Source organism: Cervus canadensis, chromosome 2 (assembly GCF_019320065.1).
Source record: "Cervus canadensis isolate Bull #8, Minnesota chromosome 2, ASM1932006v1, whole genome shotgun sequence".
Classification (NCBI taxonomy): domain Eukaryota; kingdom Metazoa; phylum Chordata; class Mammalia; order Artiodactyla; family Cervidae; genus Cervus; species Cervus canadensis.
In genome coordinates, this window is record NC_057387.1 from 17,224,581 (window position 1) to 17,251,846 (window position 27,266).

A 27,266-nucleotide genomic window follows, 5' to 3' on the forward strand; every position below is an offset into this window, starting at 1 on the left:
GTCCAGTTCCCTTCACTCAGTGTCACCAAAGGCAGCTTCAAGGCTCAATGGCAAGAGATCATCTATAACTTCTTCACCTTATGCTGCCTGCCTCTTTCTGCTGCCACTGACTGCAATGACCATCTGCTATAGCTGAATTATCTGCAGTGTGTCCACTCCTCAGACAAGGAAGGGGAACCAAGGTGAGACTCCAACCCCAGGCCCTAACCCATACCCTAAAACTATTGTCTAGCCTCATTAACATGATAGCTATCTATCAAACCAAGGGGCTTGCCCAGTGGCTCAGTGGTAAGTAATCTGCCTGCATTACAGGACATTCGAGTTCAATCCCTGGGTTGGGAAGATCCCCTGGAGAAGGAAATGGCAGCCCATTTCAGTATCCTTGACCGGGAAATCCCATGGACAGAGAAGCCTGGTGGGTTATAGCCTGTGGGGTCACAAAAGAATCGGATACAACTTAGCAACTAACAACAAACTGTACCTCTAGCAGCTAATGCCACACTAATTTCATTGAATGCATTCAATTCTAACCAGCCACTAGCCATCATTCTCTAAAGTTGACCTAACTAAGCAAGAATTAAGGAGAAGGGTGATCAGTATTCTCCTTTGCTCTTGGACACCAACAAGACTTCAAACAGACTTTGTAGCTTCATGTACCACAGCACCTCAATTGAAACCTTTTTTCCAGCACATCTGTCATAATCCCTAATGGGAAGGGAGCATATAGTCCCAGATTGGGAAGGGGAGGAGGGCTTGCAGCAGTCTCTTATAGAAGGAAGAGCTCTATCTCACAATTTTTGCCTATCAATTTAGAAGCTGAGTGGTTCTGAATTTGAGTCTATTTTCTAAATTCTCAGCCCCTGCAGGTGAATTTGCCCTCCGCCGCTCCTCAGACAGTCGCTCCCGTGCTCGTCATTGGGCCCTACGACTGGCCCTACTTGTCCTGCTGACCTTCATCTTCTGCTGGCCACCTTATTACCTTCTGGGTCTTTGGTACTGGTTCTCTCCCACCATGCTAACTGAAGTGCCTCCTAGCCTCAGCCACATCCTTTTCCTCTTTGGCCTTCTCAATGCTCCTCTGGATCCTTTCCTCTATGGGGCCTTCACCTTTAGCTGCCGAAGAGGGCATCAAGAACATAGTATAAACTCCTCCAGGGAAGGAGGTTCTGGAAGAGTGCCCTAACAGGAGATTCAAGCTCTTAGACAGATGGAAGTACAAACAAATTTGGCAGTAAGAAAGGCAGGAGAGAAAAAAAAAGACATTTCTATGATACCGTTTGCTCAGGACAGCCTATATAGGAACAGAAGGATTATTCCTTACTGCCATGAGAACATCTTACTTCTACCCCTGCTCTCTTAGTATTGCTTTCAAAGAAAAAGAAATACTGAGCAGTGTCTCTGCTTGACCCTAGCTGACACTGGAGACTGTATCTAATGTAGAAACTCACACAGATTCAGTCCCTGGGAGAAATATCTCACAGTGACCCATACTGCCTCACTGTAAATAGTACTCCAGAACTTACAATATTAGAAAAGGAAAGGAAAGGAATTTTAGAAAACAAAAATTGGACATTTATTCATAATTCAAAAGAAACACTAAACAGGGTAAGAGATTAAATATAAACACAGTGAGTTCCACCCAAGCCCTGTTTCTCAAAGGTTTCACCATCTGCATGGGCAGATGGAATCTCTGCAGAGAACACCTGAACAACAGAGGGCGGATCAGCGACGTCTCCGATCTGGACTCCTGCTGCGTCTTCGGCCACCTCTAGAAAGGAAACAGGGCAGAGTCCATGAGAGGAACATGATACTAAGTCCTTATTCTGTTTTGCTCATATTCCTTCCACTAAGATAATGTTTTGCCCTCTGCACTTTACCTCCTCTTGCCCTTGGGTGGACCCCGAACAAAACACCAGTCCACACTGATTGGCTGTCCCATCAAATCCTGGCCATTGAGTCCCTCCATAGCAGCTTGGGCCTCCTTGTATGTTTCATACTCAACTAGAGTATACCCCTGGAACAAGAAAAAGACAGATTATCAAAACTCCATCAAGCTTTTTTCTACTCAACTAGAAAAATCTATCAACCTTAAACAACAAATGCACGTCACATCCCTATTATATATACAACCTGTCTGTCTGTTTCTGCCTCTTTGCTGTGTCTAACAATCAATTCCCAATCTCATTTTATTTCAACTCTTGGCCAACCACAGCCAACGTGGAAGAACCACCAATGCTGTTTAAGGGTTATGGATGAAGAGAAGCAATGGAGTATGGCTCAGGATACCTTTAGATATCCTGTACGTCTGTCCAGATTGAGGTGGATATTTTTTATTTCTCCATACTCTGCAAATTTATCATGGATGTCTTCTTCCGTGGCTTCCTCATGGACTCCAGTGACAAAGAGAATCCAACCTTCAACAGCTGTAGGGAGGAAAGTTGTTTAAGCACAAGAAACACTTAAGCAAGATCACAGAAGTAGAGTGTGTGCAGGCTCCACAGAGATCGGTTAAGCGACCTCTGACTCCATTCCTACTGGATTTTATTTCATTGGTCCCTAATTCTCTACAGACAGATCCTACGGGTTCCATTTACTTACAGCGTTGTGGTCCGGGTTCATCGCCGTCCTGCTCCACGCTGTCATAATCCTCACGCATCCGTGCTCGAGACCCCTCTTCTATTAGAAACACACAGCAGATCACCGGAAATCCCCCTTCACCCACTGTTCACCGTAGGTCTGAATGGGGATTCCAAAACTCGTAGCTCTCTCCATTCTACCCCATTCCACCCACAAACACTCACCGGAGCCAAAGCCACGGCCCTTCCGTTTCTTCGCTTTTTCTTTCAGTTTGTGGATGCTCTCTGGAGCCCCAGAAGAGAAGGAATAAGTGAGAAAGGTAACAGTTGTTTACAACAATATTCTCTCTGCAAGACATTTGAAAGCAAACCCCACCACCTCCAGGCTGTCCCTTCCCGGCCCGCCCCTCTTCCTCCCAAAGGGGGCGGAGTCTCCAACCAACAGAACCCGGTTCCCCGGCTCGCATCCTCCCCACTGGGGAGAAAGATTGTATTTTCCTAAAACGTCCATCTCTCGCACCTTCCCCGCTTCCCGCAGCCGCCTCCACTGTCCTCACCGTCCCCATCCTCATCCATAGCGAAATCCTCGCCCCCGGCCTCATGAAGATCAAGTACGTCCGCCATCTTGCCTTCGCTCCAACTCTCGCCCGTGCCGCTCAGGCACTTGGCTCCTCGGGAAACTGTCGCGGAGGGAAAAGGTCATCAATCAAGTTGACCAATTAAAAACTAACCCTAGGTCCCGCCCTCGGCGCGGTAAAAATACGCAATGGAGGCGGGCCTAGTTTGGGAAGATACCGGAAGTGTTTCTGTAGCCATCTTGAGCGGGTCGAGAGCTGAGCGCGGCAGCCGTGTGCGGCGAGGTAGGGAGTGGGCGGGCCTAGTGAGTTCCTCTTAACCAGAGCTTCAGACAAGACTGAGCGCCTAACGCTAAGTAACTTAACCAGAGCAGCCAACGAAAAGTAACTACTGACTGAAAAGTGAAAGTGTCACCCGCTAAGTCGGGTCAGTTCTTTGCGATCCCTTGGGCTGTAGCCCGCCAGGCTCCTCTGTCCATGGAACTCTCCAGGCAAGAATACTGGACGGGGTTGCCATTTCCTTGTGAAGCCCAGCCCAATTTTTATTAGCGGATTGCTTTTCGTCTCTTGTCATTCCATACCAGGAAATGGAAGCCGAAGAGTTTTTTCTCTAAAAACTTGCAGGCCTATACTGTTCCGAGGAGCAGCCGGATCTGTGATGGAAGCATTAAAAAAAAAGTTCAGTCAGCAATGCTACTTCAAAAAACTGCTTCTGGAACGTACTGTAGCAGCGGCTTTCTCTCAAGAAAATCAGCCGACCTGGTTTCCCGTGAAATACTATTGATGAGACAGATATCAACTTTTCTTTTTTTATTTAATAATGTCTTAGGAAATTCCGTGGCGGCTCCACACTTTTACTTCGGGGACCCCGTTCAGTTCCTGGTGGGGGAACTAAAATCCGCAAACCCAGGGTCACGCACCCCCCCCCCCCAAATTAAAAATAGTCTCTTAAATTCTACCCACCGCTTCTGGGAAGTAAAAAGAAAAAGTCGTGATTTAAAATAAAACAGAGGCTTTAGCTTCTTTGAGGAGTTGAGGCGAAAAAGAACTTTGCTCCCACATCCGACGTAAGCCTTAAACAAACAGTAGTGGATAAGTAGTCACTTATTTATTAATTTTTAAATCAGTTGTGAATGCCTATATGTGTGTCTAATATTAGAAGAGGTGCTAGCAATACAAGGGGAAATACAGTATCAACAATCACTTTATAATAACATTATGAAAGTGATCATTGCTATTACAAGGTACTACAGCAATACAAGTTTCTAATAAGACTGGAAATAAGGAGAGTGCATTTAAGGGAGTGCTTCCATTTAAACTGTTGTAAGGCTGTTTTGCTTTCCAGGCAAAACAGTTGTATTGAGACTAAGACATATTAATCCATTCTCTACAGTACATAGTATGATCTTTAAAAAAAAAAAAAAGAAGTCACATCTCTACTGAAATCCCCTTTACTTATTATTTGCACTTAGAATAAAATTCAGACTCACAGCCTGCTCTGCCTATGTCTCCAGACTGTTTCACCACCATTCTTCCCTCTCATCTATTGCTTTACTATACTTTCCTCAATTATGTTTACTCAACTCCCTATACTCAACTATGTTGTACACTTTCTTATCTCTGGACATTTTGTAACTTTCTGTCCCTGATGAGCTTCCTCCAGCTTTTCACATGGCTGGTTCAACCCCATCCTGTAGGTCTCCCTGAAATACTGCAGTCACCCAAAGGAGTCTTCTCTATTTTATCCTTCACTCTTACTTCCTTCACAGAACTTAAAATCAAATCTTGAATTACTTTGTTTACTTTCTAGTTTGTTTATTGTCTGTCTTTCTCATTGGCAGAGACTGTTATTTACAACTATATCCTCAAGGTTCAGACCAGTGCCTGATTCATAGTAGACAATTGCTAAATACATATCCAATGAATATCAGGAGGGCAAGAAAATTTTTATGCTTGATGCTGTCTAATTAGGAAACAAAGTTGGAAATACAGTTTAGGGTCAAACTGTATGTCATGCTAAAAATTTTTAACGTACCCTATAGGCAAGAAATTTTTCTAATTCAATATTTTAGTATTCATAATTTTTAACATTTGCAAGTAGCCACCATACTATTTTTGATTTGTCTTTTTCCTTAAATAGACTGGCATTTTAAATTTACCTGCTGTGCTGTGCTTAGTTGCTTAGTCGTGTCCACCTCTTTGCAACCCCAGGCTCCTCTGTCCATGGAATTCTCCAGGCAAGAGTACTGGAGTGGGTTGCCATGCCCTCCTCCAGGGGATCTTCCCAACCCAGGAACTGAACCTGGGTCTTCCACATTGCAGGTAGGATTCTTTACCATTGAGCTATCAGGGAAGCCCCAAACAAATTTATACTATTTAAATATCACTGCCATCAGTGGAGACCATATTTTTCTATTACAAATTCAGATAAAAGCATAACTAGTAAAAATGAAAAATATTTGGCCATCTACCACCTAAAATCTTGTCAGATAATGCCAAGGGTTCACATATAAAACTTTAGGAAGTGCTGCTAAAGGTAAACATAGCTAGATGATAGTTTAAGTAGGGGAGTAGTACAGTGATAAGTATTTTAGAAATAAATCTGATAGTAATGTAGAGGATGTGAAGAATGAAAGTAGAGATAATTAGGAAGCTGTTGCAGTGGTCCCGTCCTGAGATGCTAAAGGAATGAACGAAGACAGTAGATATGGACAAAATAGGAAGTTTATATATGGGTAGACTCAACAGTAAGTGATTGATTAGATGATGGCAAAGAGGAATTGAAGGATCTCTTTTTTTTTTTTTGAAGGATCTCAAGGAGAATTGAGGTTCTAGCTTAGATTGCTGGGCAGTAATTTCAGTAACGGGAGTCAAAGAGGAGCATGTATGGAGAAATGGATTTTATTTTAGATAAGAGCAAAGAGCGTGTGTCATTCAGGTGGTAATGTGCAACATGTGGAAATACAGATGTAAAAACTCAAAAGAGGTTGAGGTGGAAGGAACAGGTTTTAGAATTATATGTTTGATAGAGTTTAAGCCACCACAGTGGGTGTGACTGCTAGGGGAAAAGGGCAGAACTTGAGGAGAAAGGGTTAAGAACCAAATTCAGGCTCCTCAAATATCTGGAGATGGGGAAGCAGATGCCATCTCCCAGCAGTATAATCTTATTTCTTCCACCCTAAAAATATTAAGAAAAGTTCTTTTTTGAACTTTTTAAGAGAAAGGGTCATTTTAGAACTTCTCTGATACATGGGTCTCAAGAAAGAGTCAATATGGCTCACTAGACAAAAATCTATTTTTAATTGTATAAAATTATACATATAAAATACATAGAGAGTACTAAAAAGATAAGTAAAAATTTAACACCAAAAGTGGACATATCAGGGAACAATTTTTCTCAAGTTCTTTGGGATCTTACTGATTGGTATTTGAGAAAAATAATCAAGGAGATGCAAAGACAAGTTCTTTCCATAACTCACACCGCTTCCCGGAGAAAACAGCAAAGGAGAAATGAGGGTTTGTGATTTCTGGATTATAAACATAAATAAAAACTGAATAGACACACTTATTATTTAAAAGTAGGGAGCCTCTGCTCCAGCCTTACATGTGTTTCATGGAAGAGAATACAGAGATGGGGCTTGGAGAATTCAAGGAAATCCCTTTCAAGTACTAATACAACTGTTGTTAGATTCCTTACCCTCTGATCCCATATATACTGGTCACTAAGATGATTTCAAAACCAAGAAAGCTGACTTTCATCTTTTCCCTATCTGATCCAAATGTGCAAAGTGTAGCCTGTTTCCTAACCTATTTCTAAAAGCAAAGTGTATAATTGTTAAACGGAAAGTGTATTTGCAGGAATATTAAATTTCCCAAACTCAGTTTAGGAAGTGCACTGAGCTATAATATAGTATAAGGTGATTACAGAAACAAGAAGAAAATATATCTTAGAGAAATGTACAAAAAATTCTCCCAAAGGGGAATGCTTTAGCTATACTCCAGATCATCTTTCTCCTGTTTTACCCAGGAAAGAGGTAGGGGAAGAGAATAGTATTCATATTAAAAACATAAGTAGCTGATCATTGATTCTCTTTCCCCTCCTGGAGTTTCTCATGGTTCCTATTAGGAAGTGCCATAATGCCAAAGTATCTTCTAATTTTCCTGACTGGCTCATGCTCTAATAATTATTTTGGAGGAAGAGGAAAGGAAAGAGGAATACCAATGTGAATCTAGTTATATACATCTAAGGTCATAAACAGTCGCCACTTCATGGGAGTAGGAGGAACATAGCCCTCACCAAATTGGACAGATGTTTCCAAAAACCAAAGTGATGGGAGGACGTTTTTAAGAAAGGGAAATATGTTTTACCTTCTACCAATCTTTGTAGCAGGAAGATCTATAGACAGGGAGGGCTTAACTGAGCTTGGTGAGCAGGGAGGAGGAGTGAAAAGAGAATATTGAAAGATAAGTAACTTCAACCCTTACCCCTTCAGTAGATTCTGGTATGGTATGGTATCTATGCCCCAGAAGCAACACAGGTGATAAACCCCTGCAGACTGTGTTTATAATTCCTCTCTTGTTCCTGGGAAGCTTCTCAGCAATGATTTTAAAATTAAGAAACCACCAGCTCTCCACTTCCTTTCAAATAATAAAGTGAGGAAGCCCTAAAATGAAGTACCGTTTGTAGGCAGAAGAGGAGTAAGGTGGTAGTGTGGTGTGGTGTAGGTTATGAAGTAACCTAGTTACTGAGGGAACAACTTGGTACCAACTAGGCCCAGCTCAAGATAAAACCAAAGCCAAAGTTTTCATTTTCATGCTCTGTTTGGTCCAAGAGAAAGCAGCAATGAGGATAAGGGTGGGGCTCACAGTCCTTATTCAAGCTCCTTGTTATTTTAAAAGGAGACAGGAACACCTAGTAAGTCATTTTGTGCTATTGAAATGACTACACAGAGTTACTGGCAGTGTAAGAGCCCACAAAGCTCTGAAGACAGCCTGCTTTTCTTGTAAAGCAGTGTGGATATGTTTCAAAAGCAACTACATCCAAAAACTAGAAGTAAGAAAAGGGATATCTCAACAAATAGGAATCTAGGTGTAGAATTTATACATACACATATATATATATCTATATTTTAAAGTATAAAATTGAGAAAGTATGTACAGAAATCACACTAAGTCTTAGAAAGGACATACAAAAAAACGGGCCTGGAGATGATGTGAGTATGTGGGTAGACGCCTAGCAGTTGGAGGAATGCATATTGCCCAACTGCCCAGCAGCCAGCATGAGAATATCTTTCTTCTCCTTGTGGAAGCGCAGCTCCTTGCCTGCCAGCCGGGCTTCATCCAGCTCCCGCTCAGTAGAGGCCAGCTCTCTAGACAGTGCCCCTGGCACACTCTGCTCCCGGCTCACCCAGTCCAATGCCATTTGGTGGCGAATATCATCGTCTAGGGCTCGGTGTGAATAATGAGCCAACACTTCCTGGAGGGGGAGAGGAATGTGAAAGTCACGGACAAAGTAAACGTTCATTCCTCATTAACCCAACTGGGACTAGGAACTCTCAGCCTTTGAGTCCTAACCAAAGTCAGCACTGGAGTCCTCTGAGGAGAGTCTTATGGGAAAACCTCCCGGTGGGAGAAGCAAGGCAGGTAAAAGAATCACAGTTAAGATTATAGGAATGAAGTGGGCACTTTACATAACACTTTCAAGACTCACAACCTGGTTCAGTTCAGTCGCTCGTCGTGTCCGACTCTTTGCGACCCCATGAATCACAGCTCGCCAGGCCTCCCTGTCCATCACAAACTCCCGGAGTTTACTCAAGCTCATGTCCATCGAGTCGGTGATGCCATCCAGCCATCTCATCCTCTATCCCCTTCTCCTCCTGCCCCCAATCCCTCCCACCATCAGGGTCTTTTCCAATAAGTCAACTCTTCACATCAGGTGGCCAAAGTATTGGAGTTTCATCTTCAGCATCAGTCCTTCCAATGAACACCCAGGACTTAACTCCTTCAGGATGAACTGGTTGGATCTCCTTGCAGTCCAAGGGACTCTCAAGAGTCTTCTCCAACACCACAGTTCAAAAGCATCAATTTTTCGGCACTCAGCTTTCTTCACAGTCCAACTCTCACATCCATACATGACCACTGGAAAAACCACAGCCTTGACCAGACGGACCTTTGTTGGCAAAGTAATGTCTCTGCTTTTTAATACGCTATCTAGGTTGGTCATAACTTTCCTTCCAAGGAGTAAGCGTCTTTTAATTTCATGGCTGCAGTCACCATCTGCAGTGATTTTGGAGCCCCCAAAAATAAAGTCTGATACTGTTTCCACTGTCTCCCCATCTATTTCCCATGAGGTGATGGGACCAGATGCCATGACCTTAGTTTTCTGAATGTTGAGCTTTAAGCCAACTTTTTCACTCTTCTCTTTCACTTTCATCAAGAGGCTTTTTACCACAACCTAGTAGACCTGCTTCTTTATAACACAACAGCCACCTCAAAACAGCCCTTCTGCCAGACTCCCCTCATCCACAGGAACTCTTACCTGCCGAGAGCACTGTCTTTCCCTCATGGCCTTAAGGCTGCCATTCCAGTGCAGCAGTTGAAAAACTGTCATTAACTCCTGAAGGAAGAAAATATGAAGTGCCAGGACAGTGGTATATGGAGGTTGCATAAGAATTAAATATGGGGGGGAGTACTTCCCTGGTGGTCCAGTGATTAAGAATCTGTCTTGCAATGCAAGGGGATGCAGGTTCGATCCCTGGTCAGGGAACTAAGATCCCACATGCCACAGAGCAACTAAGCCTGCTTGCCACAACTAGAGAGTCCATGCACCCCAACAAGAGATCCCACATGCCACAGTGAAAATCCTGCATGGTGCAACTAAGACCTGAGGCACCCAAATACACAATTAAATGTTGTTTCTTTAAAAATAATTAAATGGGGAAAGTTTCACAAAATTTATTTGTGGGAGCATGCCTTATACCAACTCTGATATGTCCTTGAGGCCTTGGGGGAAGGAAGGTATTTATATTTTGATAAATATTCTATAACCTTTTCTCCCTTCCTTTCCATCTGAGTCTTAGTATGAGGCATGTGTGTGTGCATGTGTGTGTCTGTGTGTGTGTATACAGTCTGATCCATGTTATCAGAGCCAGGGAAGTAGGTGGAATAGTATAGTACCTGAAACTCCAACATTGACTTGCCCTTGTTGGATTCCAACATGAATCGAAAAGCACCAATCCCTGTATTTGGGTTGTCAGCTTCCTCCCTGTTGCCCTGGTAACAGAGTAAAAGAAAAGACAATAGATTTTCAGTCAGGATTATCACCTTGAGCAGCACTGTCTAGGAGAAATATAATGCAAGTCACATGTTTAGTTGCCATATTACAGTAAAAACAAACATTATTAATTTTAATAGCATATTTTATTTAACCTAATATACTTAAAATATTATTTCAACTATAATTAGTGTAAAACTTATTAATGAAGCATTATTTTTCTTATACTAAATTTTCAAAATCTGGTGTCTGTTTCATCTTACAGCATATCTCGATTCAAGTGCTCAATAGCTACATGTGGTTAGTGGCTATTCTGCTGCTCAGCACAATCCAGAGACCTCTGGAGCCATCACACATTTTAACTTAGGTGACAGAGATAAGTCAATCTGATTTTTCCTATTTTACAAAAGGGAGAGCACTGAAACATAGAGGAGAGTCTTGATTTAGCTAAAATAACAGTGAGTTCAGCATAGACTAACCTAGAGGACAATTAGCAAATGCATTTTAAAGAGTGACTATAAAAGTCATAAGCATGGCAAATTCTGGGTAGCAGTTTGGCATCCTGGACATTTGCCTCATGTGTCTTCTACTGGCGACATGACCCTGCCAGGGTCGAGTTAAGATACACTGTCCTACCTGTAAGCCTAGAGTGTATGAAAAACAATACAGTATAGAAGTTAAGAGCATGGACTGGACTTCTCTTATGGTCTTGGTGAAGTCATTTAAGCTCTCTGTTCCCCAGCTACCTTATTTGTAAAATGAGAATAATCGTAGATCTATCTTATAGTATTATTTTAAGGATTAAAGATATTCTTTTAAAAATTTAAATTTAAAAAAGATAAATTTAGTCTAACAATTCCAAGCATATAATGTAAGTGCATTATCATATTGGACCTGGTATCCAGTTACACAATCCAAATCTATTCTGGTACTGGCTCTGGTTTGTGCCATTTGGTGGTGGTTTCATATTATTGAAGATAATTCTAGGTCCAGAGTCTTGCAGGGACTTCCAAAATGAGGACATCTCCTGGTTTACTAGTGACCCTTTTTGTCAACCTGATCTAGAAACATTAGGCCAGGAGACTACTGGGAACACAGGGATCCAACTTTCTCCTCTTGCTTTCTAAGAGGTTTCCTGCTCTTTCTAGCCAGTTCCACACACACCCCCCCAAACTCCCAAGATATGAAATTTATACTGCTCTTTTTGAGCAAAGGAATCAGGTAGAGGTCAGGAGCCAATCAAGTTATATTCAAATTCAGTTTATTGTGGGATACTTTATCATGGGGTTTTACTGTATATGTATCACACCTTAAATACTGTCAGGCACTCAGTAAGCATACCATGCTAGTTTATTATCATTCTTTGCCTTCACTGTGCTAGAATCAACAGGAAGTCAGAACTACTCAAAATCAACCCAGTTTGTTTTGTGGCTCGTGAGAAATAATCATGCCATGCGTGGTTAAATCTTTGTGGAGAAACAAAGATCATAAAATTTGGATCTAGAAGTGAAAATCTAGAGGATGGGAGGGAAAAGGTGGTGATTTTCATTATTAGGATTTAGGGCTCTGAAGCAAGGAAGAGTCTTCATTCTTATCTAGAATTGTTCACTGCGACACCTCCATGATACAGCACAGAACAGCTGCCAGCAGAGGCTGCAGGGCAGAGTCCCTCTGCCCCACGCCTTTCTCAGTTCCCCTGAGAGTTGAGGGGATCAGTATCACGGCACATCTGTAAACTATCTGGAGTATACCAAATGGCACAACCCAACATTGGCAAGTTCCATCTCATAGGATACTTCTACACCTAGCAAGGTTATAAATGAACTCCATTTATTCAATAGACATTTAATCACAGAATACTTGATTAGTGATAGGAACATTAGAATATAATTGGAAAGGAATTAGAATTAATTTAATTTAACCTACTTATTTTACAAATGAGGAAATTCAGAACCACAGAGGCTAGGTGATTTGTCAGAAGACAGAATACAGTGTCAGATTCAGGACTTTTAAAGGACAAAAGTTAAAAGCAAAAAATGTGGACATCACTCTTTACCCATGGCTAAGGCTAAATGAAAATCATTTTTTTTGGAGAAGGAATTCCACTGGGGTACTAATGAAAAATCCACTAAGTTCTCAATTTGAGAGGTTAATCAAAAAAGAATAGTGGCATGAGAATAATAATAGTTTACATTTCTTAAACACTTTCTAACAGACACTGCAGGTGACCTACCCAATGTCTATTTACTTCTTCCATACTACAGGACCTACTCATCTCCCAATTACCTCAGGGAAGAATGATTTTATCCTAACTCCAAGTGGGTAAATCCTAATCTCTTTTGCCTGTAATTGATTTTAAGGTGAGAATTCTGGGCATGGGTGGTAGAGGAAAGGTCTGCTGGAGAGCTTTTGGGAAAAGAGTCCTTACTACTAAGGAGATACTAGAAAAGATGGTCTCTTTTTCTCTCTGAATGTCATTTTCTCTGTATTTAACAAATGGAACTCTGTCTCTATCTTGTATCCTGAGGGGAGTCAGCCCAAGGGCAAAGCCAATATCTAGAGGATGGGTGAGTGGAGAGATGGAAAGAGTTTTGGCCAGTAGATGACGATACTCTTTTTTTTTCTCCAGGTTAAAAGTGTGCTTTAATGCTTCCCGTGGCTCAGTGCTAAAGAATCTGCCTACCAATAGAGGAGACACAGGTTTGATCCCTGATTCGGGACGATCCCACATGCCACAGAGCAATTAAGCACCACAACTGTTGAGACTGTGCTCTAGAGCCTGGGAGCCGCAACTACTGAAGCCCAGCGCTCCCTAGAGACTGTACTCTGCCACAAGAGAAACCACCCCAGTGGGAAGCCCACATACCGTAATTAAAGAGTAGCCCCCACTCACCGCAACTAGAGAAAAGCCTCTGTAGCAACAAATAGCCAGCACAGCCAAAAGTAAATAAATAAATAAATAAAAATTGTTTTAAAGCCTGCTTTGGACTTCCCTGGTGGTCCAGTGGTTGAGAATCTGCTAGCCAATGCAGGGGGCTCAGTTGGATCACTGGTCCAGGAAGATCCCACATGCTAAGGAGCAACTAAGCCTGTGCTCCACAACCACTGAGGCCCATATGCTCTAGGGCTCACATACCATAACTACTGAGCTAACCCGCCAAGAGCCCACGCACCACAACTAGAGAGCAGCCCACAATCACCACAACTAGAGAAAGCCTGGGCACAACAATGAAGACCCAGTACAGACAAAAAAAAAAAACAGTCTGCTTCGTTCAGATCTGGTGACTAGACTCCCAGACAGCTGATTTTGCAGGAAATTTTGCACCTGCGTGTCTCCCCACTTCACCCTCCCAAGAGTGTGCTCCTGCAGATAGGACGACAGAACTCGTCCTTTATGTTAAAATGGGACTGGTCTTCAGGCTTGAAGTCCAGGTTGGAGCTACTGTCCTAAATGATGACATTCTTAACCCATGGAATCATCCAGTCCTGAAATCTGCCCTACTTCTAGACTTCTTATCATGTTAGGTAATACATTTCCTTCCTTTATTTATTAAGTCAATTTGAAGTGAGATTTTCTATTATTTGCATCCAAAGGCACCTAAACAGATAACATGTGCTAAATGCTGGAACATAATCTCTTTTATCCAATAATCCTATGTGATAGGCATAACTGTTATCCTATTTTACAGATTAGGAAACTGGAAAAGACTAACTTGTTCAAAGTCACATAACAAGTAGAACCAAAATTTCAAAATAAATTCAGAGCCCATGCTCATAAGCACTACTTTCTATAATCCAAACTGATGTTTCATTTTATAATATCGATACATTAGATGATTTAAGACTGAAAAATGTGCTTTTGAAATTTTAACTGATTTGATTAATATAAAATGTTTTGTTCCCTGCAGACACTGCTTGACAGGGGCAAAGACTAATAGGAGAAAAACAGATGGGTCCTAGGTAACAGAAGGATTATGAGTCAAAGTGTTCAACACTAATCTACAAAACGGATAACTGAAGCAGTTTAGTATATGTAATTACATCTTAAATGTAAAGAAAACAGAAACAGAAAATTGATCTGACTTTATCTTCCTATCAATGGTCTATTGAGAGGAAGGATGAAGGCAGTGCTAATTTTTAAGATGTACCTCTAAGCTAGAAAAGTTTGTAAGCTGACTTGGGTTCTAGTCTTGGTTCTACCATCTACAAGCTATATTACTTTAGGCAAAACTTCACTTCTATGTTTTTAATTTCCTCATCTGTAAAAGAGGGGTATCAATAGTACTTATACCTCATAGGGAGGGCTTCCCTCATAGCTCAGTTGGTAAAGAATCTGCCTGTAATGCAGGAGATCCAGGTTCATTTCCTGGGTTGGGAAGATCCCCTGGGAGAAGGAAATGGCAACCGACTCCAGTATTCTTGACTGGAGGATCCAGTGGGCAGAGGAGCCTGGCAGGCTACAGTCCACAGGGTCGCAAGAGTCGGACACGACTTAGCAACTAAACCACCACCACCACCATACCTCGTAGGGCTGTTGTGAAGATGAAATGAGATAAACTACGTATAAATCCCCTAGAATAGTCCCTGGTACGAAATAAATACATAGTTAGGATTAGCTATGGTTATCATCATTATCATTATCATCTGAAAGAAGAGATGTTCTTTTTAAAGACAGTAAATAAATTATCCTCCACATTCCTAGGAACATGAAAAGACAAGACACTTATATTGTAACATGTTCTTTATTAATAAGATGAAGTAATGGAGGCAGGAAACAAGTGACAATAGAAACAGTTGTATAAAAAGAGTGAAGGAAAAAGGGAGTAAGGTCTTAAACCAAAATTGGGAAAAGCAAAATTCTGGTTCAATTTTTATTCTATAATATCTCTAAAAGTCCATAAATCTTGAAATAAAGATTTCTAGATACCAGAGGCATAATGAAAGAGACAAAATAACAAAAACATACATAGATTTAGAGACTAAAGCATTTGGAGCATGTAATACAACGGACTGACAGAAAATAAACAGAACAGAAATGTAGACAGGAAAGAAAACCAAGAATTCATGCTCTGTTTCCCAGTAATACACAAGATTTCACAATCAGCCAATTCTCCCATCCCCCACTCTCCTCCTTTCCAACTCCAAGTAACTTACATTGAAAGATGCCAGGGCCTCAGAGACACTCTTCTCAATGAACTCATCAGTGATTCTTCGGGAAGGATGTTCATTAAACACAGAGTTCATTAGTGCAATCTTTGCAGCACTCCGCCGGGCTTCAGCTTTTGTGGGGCAAAACTAGGCAGTAAACAGAGAAAATATGTGTATATGTGTATCTGAGAGAGAGGAAGAAAGAAGTGGAAGGAAACACTTGGCATAGACAACACTTGGATACTCTGGAAAAGTCAGTTTGTTCTACATGTCCTCCAAAGTTTTTATTGTAAAATGGTCAGGGAACTTGGAAACAAGTTTGATTCCACATCCTGGAGTCATTAAGGAACTGGAGACAGCTGTAGCTCATACCAAATTGAAGGCAGGATGGAGGAGATTGCTGAAGTCAGCATATAATCACTGGATACAAAAAGTACCTCTGTTTAAACTGTCAACAGAATTAATTACTCAAAAGCCAGATTCTGGCCAGTCTGTTAGAAATCTGTATCTTGTTCTTTAATTCTGTCGACGGGCAAGTTTTTTTTTTATCCCTCTATATAACCTAAGATTAGAACAAAGCTGTATCTAGGCTACTTCTGCAGAGGAGCCCTCTAGTCTCTATCCGAAGCACCCATCTGGGATTCTTGGACTTTACCCTTAGCTATGTGCAGGCAGTTTCCCCAGTAATGCAATGAGCCAGGGAACTATCCGTGAATGGAGTAAGGATTTTATAGTCTTTCCCCCACCCCCTCCCAGCAGAGGCAAAGAGAAGAGAGGTAGCTAGGGAAAGGAAAGCTGACTTGAGGAAAACAATAAAAACTTAAAAATTAACTCATGTTTTTATATTGTATCCAACATATGTATCAAAAAGAAAGTCTGATTTTCGAAAGTCTTGAATCACTCAACTTCAGATCCCTAGCCACCTTTAAAATTCATTTTTACTGGCTGTTTCAAAGGCCTCTATGCCCTTTGACATTTACGATTAGGATAAGAGAAAAGAAAGAATGTGATGTAATTTTAAAAAGTAGACCAGATTATGTTTGCTACTTAACCATCCTTAATTTCAGTAATTCCCAATTTCCTTTAGCTGACAGGTCTCTCTGAGGCAACATGTGGAGTTTGGTACATTAATCCTACAGCTTCTTGCTTATTCAGTTTCTGTTTCCACTTCTCTCACTATTTATTAGCCTGCTGCCCATTCTACTATATGGTGCTCTTTCTGAAAAATCATCTATGAAGAAAACCACCAGGAGAAATCTCACCTGCCAAAGTGGATATAAAAGATAAGCTAAAAGAGGCCAAGAGAGATAATTCTACTCTTTCAGGAAATAACAGAAATTGAGTTACTATAATGGCCCGGTTTGGGGCATCCTGGAGAAGGGAAAGGCTATCCACTCCAGTATTCTGCCCTGGAGAATTCCATGGACTGGACTGCCCATGGGGTCTCAAAGAGTTGGACACGACTGAGCGACTTCCACTCACTTGGGGCATCACCATAAGATTATTACATCTTTATTAACGGTATGATGAGGTAGGAGAAGTAAGGAAAGATCTTATTTTCTAGAAGCAAAAGATAAACATTAGTTACCTTGGGCACATATTTATTTCTCTGAAATGGCTGGGGTTCTGAGAGAAACATTTTAGTCACCCAATTTGAAATGAAGCTCCCTTTGGACAGTTTCTATTTGAGACTGCAACTGAGCTACAATGGCACTTATTTGTGTAACAGATTTATTAAATGTCTATTCTGTGCTGGGCACTGAGTTGGACAGTAGAGATTTAAAACTGAATAAGAAAGAAGACTGACACTATCTCTGCCACTGTAGAGCATAGTCCACTAGGAGAGAGAAACACTCAATAACAATATGTTGTGGTAAGTGATTTGATACTGGAAGTTCAAGGTGCTATGGAAGCACATAGCGGAGGGTATAACTTTGTCTAAGGGTTATTCAAGTCACACAGAAAACAGAACAAAAGTGTCTAGTTCAGTTCAGTTCAGTTGCTCAGTTGTGTCCGACTTTCACGACCCCATGAACCGCAGCACGCCAGGCCTCCCTCTCCATCACCAACTCCCGGAGTCCACCCAAACCCATGTCCATCGAGTTGGTGATGCCATCCAATCATCTCATCCTCTGTTGTCCACTTCTCCTCTTGCCCTCAATCTTTCCCAGCATCAGGGTCTTTTCAAGAGTCAGTTCTTCGCATGAGGTGGCCAAAGTACTGGAGTTTCAGCTTCAACATCAGTCCTTCCAATGAACACCCAGGACTGATCTCCTTTAGTATGAACTGGTTGGATCTCCTTGCAGTGTCTAGTCTCCTCCCTAAATTCCTATTCAGGCTCTAAGTTGACATTTCAGGAAGCTACTCTCCTGTCTGCAATGTGAAAAATTCATCTTTGTTGATAATATTCACACTGGTCAAATTTCTTGTTACCCTATAATAGCATCAACTCTTTTCATCATCATATACAAGTCTTTTATATAATTGTAGAATGGCAGTACCAGAAATACTGGCTAGAAATAATCTACTCTATCTCCTTCATGTTATAAATGGAGAAACCGAGGCCCATAGAAATTACTTGACTTGCCCCGCTGGCAGTCAGGGGAATGAGAATTTGGATCTGCTAACTCTTAGATGAGCACTATTTCCACCATACATAGTCCTTCTCCTTTGATTTCTTGGAGAACTCAAACACTGCTTTCCTTGGCCATAGCCTATGAAAAAGTAGTGTGGGCGATGGATATTAACCTATGTCCTCAAAAAGAGACAGTAGGAAACTGGAAAGCCAGATCAGAACATGAGTTAGGTGCTATAGTTTGCTTTTCTTTCAGCTTTCAAAACTCAAGCCCATCTGACAGAAAACAACAAAATTCTGTAAAGCAATTATCTTTCAATTAAAAAATAAATAAATAAATAAACCCTCAAACCCACTGGAGGAGGGCATGACAACCCATTCCAGTATTCTTATCTGGAGAATCTCATGAACAGCAGAGCTTGGCAGGCTCCACTGGATCTCAAAGAGTCAGGCACGACTGAAGTGACTTAGCACACACACTAAAAAGAAAAGCATGCTACAAAGGTTGTTTTCTGGTCAAATGAGCCTCAGATGCTTATTAGAATAATTTACCCAGAACTGGTCCAAGTCTTCAAACAGGTGACCTTTGGACAGAGATTTAATGACCAAAGTGATAGAGAAAGCCACTACTAGCACCTACGCATTTATCTCTGCTGCATTTGCCTCCCGGCTCTTACCTGGAAACTCCCAAAGCAACTTCCCCCAGGCAGGGTGACATAGCAGACATAGGGAGGACTGTTGGCGGGAACCATCTCATAAACCACTAGGGCCCCATTCTTCAAGTCAGCCCCTCGTGACTGTTTCATCTGCCAGAATTCCTGAAGTGCCTCCACCACATTCACTATAAAAAGAGAAGTAGTTAAGTTCAGCAATAAGAATGCTTCCAAATGGTGCTCTGCTTCAATACACTATCTGTAACCTGTACTTACATGAAGAGACTACCCCCTCTAAGATCCCCACCTATCACCATTTAGAAGCATTTAAACCCATGTCCATTGAGTTGGTGATGCCAGCCAACCATCTCATCCTCTGTTGTCCCCTTCTCCTCCTGCCTTCAATCTTTCCCAGCATCAGGGTCTTTTCCAATGAGTTGGCTCTTCACATTAGGTGGCCAAAGTATTGGAGCTTCAGCTTCAGCATCAGTCCTTCCAATGAATATTCAGGGTCAATTTCCTTTAGGATTGACTGGTTTGGTCTCCTTGCTGTCCAGAGGACTTTCAGGAGTCTTCTCCAGCACCACAGTTCAAAGGCATCAATTCTTTGGCATTCTGCCTTCTTTACGGTCCAGCTCTCACACATAGTAATTAGTTGTAAATAGGGTAAAATCAAACTCCAGACTCGACACTGTATTCCAGGACAGTTCCCCACATCCCCTAATACCTAGATTCAATTATTCCACAAAAATTATCGAGTACCTACTGTGTGCTAGACTGTGTGCTGGTGCTAGGCTACAATCATGAGCAAAACCCTGTTCCTTTTCCCTTGCAGCTTACAGTCTAAACAGGGAGAGAGAGATTAACCAAATAATCTCAAACAAATTAAAAACTACAACTGAGATAAATGCTATAAAGGAGTGGTAAATGGTGGGAAATGTAGGAACATGTGACCTAATTAAGAAGGTCCAAGAAAGCTACCCTGACAAGGTAATATTTAAGCTCGGATATAAGTATCACTAGGTAAAAAGGTGAGAGAAAAGTGCTCTGAACAGAAGAAACAGCATGGACAACGGCTCTGCAGCAGCAGGAAGTACAATGAATAAGGGGACTAGTGTGGCCAGAAAAGAGACAGTGAGGGGTAATATAATGCAAGATGAGGTTGCAAGAAAAAAAAAAAAAAAAAAAGCCAGGGCTAGATCAGGTCAGATGTGATGGTTCATGTTAGAATACTGGCTTTATCCTGGAACAATGGGAAGCTACTGAAAGATTTTTAAATGGACGGTGGGATAAAATCAGTTTGCCTTTGGAAAGGATCTCTTTGACTCTAGGGTTCCAAAATTTCAAGTGGCTTTAACTAAAAGCCTCATAACAATAAATTATCATACACATTCACCAATATCTTCCATGACCACTCTCCACCCTTTGTTACAACAAGGACTTGTTAATTCTACTATATTATGTGAGTTAAGGTCTGACAAGGAGAAGACACCAAGATGGGTCAGAAATCCAAGAGATTTGTTGGGGAGGAAGAAGGAGAAGGGAGAGCCTTCAGACCAGGTTCAAGGTCTGACACCTGTGGAAGGAGAGAAGGAAGGCAGGAAGTGTGGATATGAGAGTCTCAGACTGCAGCACAGTTCCAAGAAAGGTTCGGCCAGGTACTCAAGCCAAAGGAATCCCACATCTCCGGATGTGCCTGAGTTAGCACCCCTGCTGCGCTCAGTCACAGACAGCAGCCTGCAGGCGGTATGGCCTCAATGCAAACATGGTGATGAGCTCAGAGGGGACAGCAGTTTAAGACTGTCAGTCAGTTATGCTCCCTGCAGCACCAGATATGAACCAGCACACTTTCATGGCTGCCACACACACACTAAGCAAAATGTTGAGCACTCAACTGGTGCACAGCTCTGTTCCAGACATTAGAGATGCCAAGACGAGTAACATAAATTTCCTGCCAGGAAGGTGTTCAAAATATAGTGGACAAGAATAACTTAGCTGCTCTGCAACTGAAGCAAGCACTCCATGTACCAACCAGGGTTTGAAAAGCAGCATAAGAAAAAAAAAAAAAAGAAAAGCAGCATAAGCTCTTAACAAATACCCTATGTTTAACTGACTTTTTAAAATGTTCATTCTCCCATTAAAAGACAGCATGAAAAGAAAACTTTCTCTTCCCCACCCTTAGTTTTAGCAGGGACTCTTCAGAGGTCATTGCTGACCAGAAAGCTTAGCCACCTTAGTTCTTTTCATTGAGATCTTTTCAGGCTCAGTTCCCTCTTTGAGGCAATCTAGCACAACGTGTTGGGTGACAAGTCCCCTGACATGCAAACAACAAGGAGAATATTGAAATAAAGAGGAAGGGGAGAAGACTGCTATAATGGGGAAGGTCCTATTAAAAAGCATATGACCATTCTATATCCAGTTAAATCCCTTTTGGCACAGACTATAGGACTTTTTAAAAAAAATTTTAGGACTTTTTTTTAATGATTACTCAAAGCCAAATGAAATGAGGAGTCTTATTTCAGAAATGTGAGTATGAAATGAGAAATTGGGCAAATGATCAGGGAAAAAGGCAATGAATTGTGATCTGCATTTGAAAATGCTCATAAGTGTTAGTTGCTCAGTCGTGTCCAGCCCTTTGCGATCCCATGTAGCCCACCAGGCTCCTCTGTCCATGAAATTCTCGAGGCAAGAATGTTGAATCCTCCCTCCCATTTCCTAGTCTAGGGCATCTTCCCTGGCTAGGGATCAAACTTGGGTCTCCCGCATTGCAGGCAGATTCTTTACATCTGAACCACCAGGGAAGCCCATGAAGCTCATTCATTTCTAGAGCTAAAAGGGACTTCAGAGATTATCTAGTCTATCTCAGGCTAAGGAAGGGTAAGTGACTTGGTTGAGGTCACATAGCTGGAGCAGAACCTGATGCCAATGTTTTTTCCAACTTGGGAATCTTAACCCAGGGTCCAAAGTCCAGTCCATGGTTGAACTTCATAGGGGTTCACAAGACCTTTAAAACTCTAAGTAAAATTAAGCATGTTTCTGTGTGTGTGTGCATATGAGTATTTGTGTGTGTGTGCATGTGCATGTGTAGGAGAATGCTCATAGCTTTTATCGGAGGATTTTCAGTGACAAACCATGGATATAATGGTTTACATAAGGATGGCTAAAGGACAGTGAGGTATAAGGGTAGCAATTACTGAGACATACACATCTGACAGCTACAATTGGTTTTTGAGGTAACTAATAGATGCTGGGCTGAAAGGGACAGGAAAGACCAAGGTAGTGAAGAACATTTAAGTGCTTGTACCATAATTTTGAACAACAACATGAAAGAGAATACTTTCAGTTTTTCCCTTAGGAGATAAAATATTAGATGAATGTCTAAGCGGTAAGAGAGACAGAGTGCACATACACCAGAGTAAAAATACTAAAACAACACATGAAACTATAATAAAAAATTTTATAAAAATAAACAATTTTATAGTGGGGCAGCATGGATAAACAGATAACGAAATTAAGTGAGTGAGAAGGTTCTCTCTGATCGTACAAGATGGTAAGAATAGTGTGGCCTGGCTTAATTCATGTTACTATGAAGATATGGAAACTGGTTAACAATATTTCACCTGACTTTTCCTAATTCAGTTTGTAGAAGGTACCCCTGAATAGCCCACAGGGCACAGTCTCCAGAAGGGAGGGATTGAAAAGTGACAGTGACTTTGGGAGAAGACTATGGTAAGTGGAATAATGTGCCTGCCAAGAGGTTCATGTCCTAATCCTTGGAACCTGTGAATGTTACCTTATGTGGCAAAGATTTTGCAGATGTGATTAAGTTAGGGATCTGAGATGGAGAAATTATCATGGATTATCTTGGTGCGTCCTAAATATAAACCCAGGGGTCCTTAGGGAAGGAGACTTGATGAAAAACAGAAGAGGAGAAAGCAGCAGGAAGATGGAGGCAGAGATTAGAATGGTGTTGTCACAAGCCAGGGAATTCTGATAGCACCAGAAGCTGGAAGAGGCAAAGAAACAGATTCTCCCCTAGAGCCTCTGCAGGGCACACAGGCCTGCTGTGACGCCTGGACTGTGACCCAGTGATACTGATTTTTAACTTCGGGGCTTTAGAACTGTGAGAGAATAAATTTCTTCTGTTTTAAGCTAAGTGTGTGATAATTTGTTAGAGCAGCCACAGGAAACGAATACAGGGTCTAATCCTACATTTCAAACATTGGAAATATCCAGACCAATCATTTTATTAATAACTACATAGTCACTTAGAACAAAGAAGCTGTCTATTATTCTGAGGAAAAGGAACAACTAAACAGAAAATACCACATAAGATTCATTTGTTCAGCCTAGTGGAGTAGCTGGGCTGAATTTCCAATCATGTAACAATATGTAATAATAAAAGGATAGCAATTTTTTTTTTAATTTATTTGGCTGCAGAGGATCTTTAGTTGCAGCATGTGGGAATCTAGTTCCCTGACCAGGGATCAAAGCCTGGTTCCCTGTGTTGGAAGTGAGAAGTCTTAGCCACTGGACCACCAGGAAAGTCCCATGGGACAGCAATAATTTTTTTTTAAAAGGTAGGTTTGAAGAGGGTAACACAGAAGTTACAGATCAAGGAAAGCAACTTGGTTGTTCAGGCAATTGTGCCAGATTAGAGATTACCAGCTGTGAGTCATTAGAAGAAGGGGTCTCTATGCCATGTGGAAAAGGGGTAAATAAAATGGTAATGCTAACAGTACCTATCAAATGCACAGTTTTCAAAGTATTCCACATGCGTAATAATAGCAACGACCCACTGAGTACTAACTAGCTGCTGCATGCATTCATTTAATCCACGTAAAACTATTAAGATAGGCATTGTAATACCCACTGTACAAATGGTGAACAAGTTAGGAAACAGACCACAGTGGCAGAACCAGAATTTAGAACCAATGTTTGTTTGCCTCCCAAACCAATCCTCTTTCTGCTGTATTGTCCTGTTTTATTGCATCATTAATTCTCACACATGCTCTATAAAGTGGTCTGTGAGCTCCATGAAGATAGGGACTGAGTGTCTTGTTCACCCCTGGTGATCAATAAATATTCCTTAACTGAATGAATAGAACAGGTGAGGCCTAGAGAGAGAAACTAATTTATCCAAGATCACACAGACACTATTTGACAGGGCCAGATTCTCTGATTCCAAATCCTGTGCACTAAACTGGTTAAGAACCTACAGCATACTGAGCTAGGTGTGCATCTTGGGTGGGGACTGCAGGGAGAGATATAGGACAAATAAGTGAGATAACAGAACAATCTAATGCTGAGAGCCTACAGGAGTGAAGGTAAATCTAAAGACCATGTCTGGAAGGTGAATTTGGAGCACTCAGGAGGAAGATGAAAGATTTGAATTGAAGATAATCCAATAAAGCATTGCTGGATTGAGGACTGGTCTGGGCAAAGACTAAAGTAAATTATATGCAGGGGAATACAGCCAGCCCCCAAATACCATGCCATCAGTCACAAGGGTGTGTGGACACAGGCCAGTGGCAGTTTTGCCTATTAATTGAAGCAGAGTAAGTGATTCCATGTGGTGAAAGTCTTCTGAGCCAAATCGGCAGAGATTCTGCTTGCCTGAAGCTGAACTATCTGCCAAACTTTCCCAAAGTACTGGCTGGACACCCAGACTGGAAATGAGAAACTCAAGAATAACGAGAAGGACTGTGGTGGGAGGTAGGCAAGCTGGAGGACTGAACTGCTGAAGAGTCTGAATGCTAACTGGTTGTTCTTTGTCAGTATAATTCCCTTGTACCCTCACCCTCATTTTTTTCTAAGGAAATGGAAAAGTTTTTACAGGATGCTCAGTTTAAACCAGAGCCTCTTGAGGTAACACAGACAAAAAAAATTGTCACTCCTCTATAATTTTAATAAACACCTATAAGATTCTAGGAAGAAGGCATCAGATTTAGGGTTGCTACTCCTATGCTCAGAAGCAAAGACCTTCCCTTGGTCTCAATTTAAAAGAGGCCTGAAGTAACAGGACAATAACTAATAGCAATTCCATTACAGTGCCCTGTTAAATCTAGGAGTTAAACTAGAAAAAACAATTAAATTCCCTCATGATGCATTTCAAGATAATATGCATTTGTATTCCAAGCACCTAGCAGAGTGCCAGCCCTTTGGTAGCAGTTCAAAATGAAGAACAAAGGGAAACTGATGGGAAATGTATCATTGTGCAAATAAAGCAAAACAGATCTTAAAATGTTTTCATAGGAATCATTGGTTTTACACTGTTAGGATTTAACAGTGGGAGAAAATATGTGTTCTTCCCAAAGAAATGAACCAATAAACTTGAGAGGATATTTATCATTTTTAAAGTACCCATTATATCTGTCAGGTGCAATATATCATTTATTGAGACAATAATTCCAAAGAAAATCAAAGCTCAGTGAAGTTAAGTCTCTTCCACAGAGACATAGCTGGCAAGTGACAGAGATTTAATCTGGAATTTAATCCAGACTTGTCTGACTCCAAAGCCTTTGTGTGTGCTCTTCTCACTGCACTTTCTCAGGAAGAAAAAAAAAGTCATTACTATCTATAAAGAAAGCCCTGTAACCTTCCTCTGTACTAAAGAGATAAACTAGAAAGTTAGAGATACAGTCACTTCCAGGTCAAGCAGGACTTAACCATGCAGAGAGAAATGATGTCTCAGAAATTTCAGGCCTGAATTCTGTACCCCACACCCCTTACTATATATTTCTTTTTACACTATAAATCTTGGAACTCAAACTCATGACATGCTGCGCTGGTTAAACACAAACAACAAAGAAAATCCTCACAGCTCCCTTTTCAGAAACCCGGGAAATTACGCATCTTTAAGATGAAGATTTCTAAAGGAAATAGGGTTTCTGTCTGGCTCATTTCCACTGAACTTAACATTGAGAGAGCCAAGGCCTGGGATTTATCCTCAGTTCCTGGGCAAGGGCCAGGAAAACAGAGCCAGACAGACAGAGAGGCTGGAGTTGTGTGAGGCTCCATACTTAAAAAGACACCGAAGTAGGGCACTAAGTCATAGGAAGCTGGCAGGGGTCCAAATTTAAAAGCACAATTTACAGGTGGCTTGTGAAAGCCCTGCCTAATTCCCCAGTAAATCTGAAGTTGCACTGGAAATCTCAGAGTGACATAAGTAAGAAAAGAATTTAAAAGTCAAGGTTAAGGAGATAGAGTAAATTAGCCGGGAGCCCAGGAATTGCTGAGATCACAGGAGAAAGACTGAGAGGATGTGGTTGAGAAACGTCTTGGTTCTGAGATAAAGGATAGGATCCCACACAATGGGGACTGGTGTGTAAACGCAGAGAGATGTTAAAGCACTAAGCTACAGGAGGAAGTCCATTTCTAAAGAGGAAAAGACTGGGAAGAAAAGAAGGCTACATCTGTAAAAACGGGTCCCTGGAGAATATAGTAGTAACTCAATAAAGGGGAGGGGTGAGAGGTTTAAACGTGTGTATGAATATGCGCGTCTGTGCGTGTGCGTGTCTGTGTGTGTGTAGCCCTGAAGGAAACTCCCCAAAAGGAAATGCATGTGAGGGCTCTGAGCCAGGAAAAGCGATCCAGAGGACTGTGGGAGCAAAGCCCTCTTACAGAGAGGGTGTCCCGGAGGAGGCCAGACCCCGCAGACTCACCTCGGCCATAGCCCTGCGTGTGTTTGGCGAAGCTTCTCACCACGGCCTCCACGGCCTCCCGCAGTACCACAGGGCTGCCTGCGGCGCCTGGGGGCAGCGGCAGCCCGGCGGCCCCGGACAGAAGCAGAGGCGGCGGGGGCGGTGCGGGGGGCGGCGGGGCCGGCGGGGGGCCCGCTGGGGGTGTGGCGGTGGCAGCCGCGGCCCCAGTCACTCCGGGCCGAAGCGCTCGCAGAGTGCCCCTCCCGCTGGTGCCCACTCCGGGCTGCAGTCGCTGCGCTCGCAAGGTCTCCATCCCGGCCGCCAGTGGAGTAGCGGCCCGGAGCCTGCCAGCCTGGCGAGCTAACGGTCCCAGCCGCCCCCGCCAGTGAGCGCCCAGGGACTGAAGGAGGTGCCGGAGCCCAGCCGTCAGTCAAACGGGGGCGGGGACGAGCCAAGTCCTATGCCAATCACCAGAGATGGGGCGGGAGCTGGCCGGCTGCCCCTCCACCATAGGCAAATTATTGAGGGCGGAGGTTCTGAGCAACCAATTACAAAGAGAAAAAGCGATACCCGCTACCCTGGAGAAGCTTAGCTCTGGCGCATCTTTTCGAGTACTAGAAAGCGGGCCAGACTCAAAGGGCGAGGCTAGAGGGGGAAAAAAGGGGGGGCTGGATGCATGACTGGGGAGAATTGTAGACAGAATGAGTAGATTCTTAGTCTTGGTCCGATCACTTCATTTCATATTGTAGATGAGGTAAGTGACTCAGAGAAGTGATATGACTTGTTCAAGATCATATGCAGTTGATAGTGGAGCTAAAGGAAG

The 27,266-nt window shown here is 42.1% G+C and overlaps 2 protein-coding genes across 3 annotated transcripts; both read right to left on the reverse strand.

The window, feature by feature from the left end:
• Positions 1-1,549: 1,549 nt before the first annotated feature.
• RBM8A (RNA binding motif protein 8A) lies at positions 1,550-3,256 on the reverse strand. Of its 2 annotated transcripts, none has more exons than XM_043456822.1 (6): positions 3,134-3,256; positions 2,802-2,861; positions 2,599-2,673; positions 2,287-2,423; positions 1,878-2,014; positions 1,550-1,768 (listed from the first exon to the last, which is right to left on the reverse strand). In XM_043456822.1, the coding sequence occupies exons 1-6, from the start codon at positions 3,198-3,200 to the stop codon at positions 1,723-1,725; spliced, it is 522 nt and encodes a 173-aa protein (XP_043312757.1). In that variant the 5' UTR covers positions 3,201-3,256; the 3' UTR covers positions 1,550-1,722. The 2 variants fall into 2 exon arrangements, with proteins under 2 accessions (XP_043312757.1, XP_043312749.1); XM_043456814.1 differs by having other exon boundaries at positions 2,599-2,676.
• A 2,701-nt stretch (positions 3,257-5,957) lies between these two features.
• Positions 5,958-26,861, reverse strand: LIX1L (limb and CNS expressed 1 like). Its single transcript, XM_043456774.1, has 6 exons — positions 26,465-26,861; positions 18,825-18,988; positions 15,579-15,719; positions 10,328-10,423; positions 9,690-9,767; positions 5,958-8,627 (listed from the first exon to the last, which is right to left on the reverse strand). Exons 1-6 carry the CDS (start codon positions 26,754-26,756, stop codon positions 8,385-8,387), a joined length of 1,014 nt encoding a protein of 337 aa, XP_043312709.1. The 5' UTR covers positions 26,757-26,861; the 3' UTR covers positions 5,958-8,384.
• Between the last annotated feature and the right edge of the window lie 405 nt (positions 26,862-27,266).

Bases quoted from the DNA above. Each gene is read 5' to 3' on its own strand.
- LIX1L (XM_043456774.1), bottom strand. From the start codon at position 26,756: ATGGAGACCTTGCGAGCGCAGCGACTGCAGCCCGGAGTGGGCACCAGC. The intron at 15,720-18,824 runs GTAAGAGCCGGG...TTTACTGCCTAG, and splicing joins GTTGCTTTGGGAGTTTCCAG to TTTTGCCCCACAAAAGCTGA. The intron at 8,628-9,689 runs GTAAGAGTTCCT...CTCCCCCTCCAG, and splicing joins AAAGACAGTGCTCTCGGCAG to GAAGTGTTGGCTCATTATTC.
- RBM8A (XM_043456814.1), bottom strand. From the start codon at position 3,200: ATGGCGGACGTACTTGATCTTCATGAGGCCGGGGGCGAGGATTTCGCT. The intron at 2,862-3,133 runs GTGAGGACAGTG...CTGGGGCTCCAG, and splicing joins TATGGATGAGGATGGGGACG to AGAGCATCCACAAACTGAAA. The intron at 2,424-2,598 runs GTAAGTAAATGG...TCCTCCCTACAG, and splicing joins TGAACCCGGACCACAACGCT to CTGTTGAAGGTTGGATTCTC.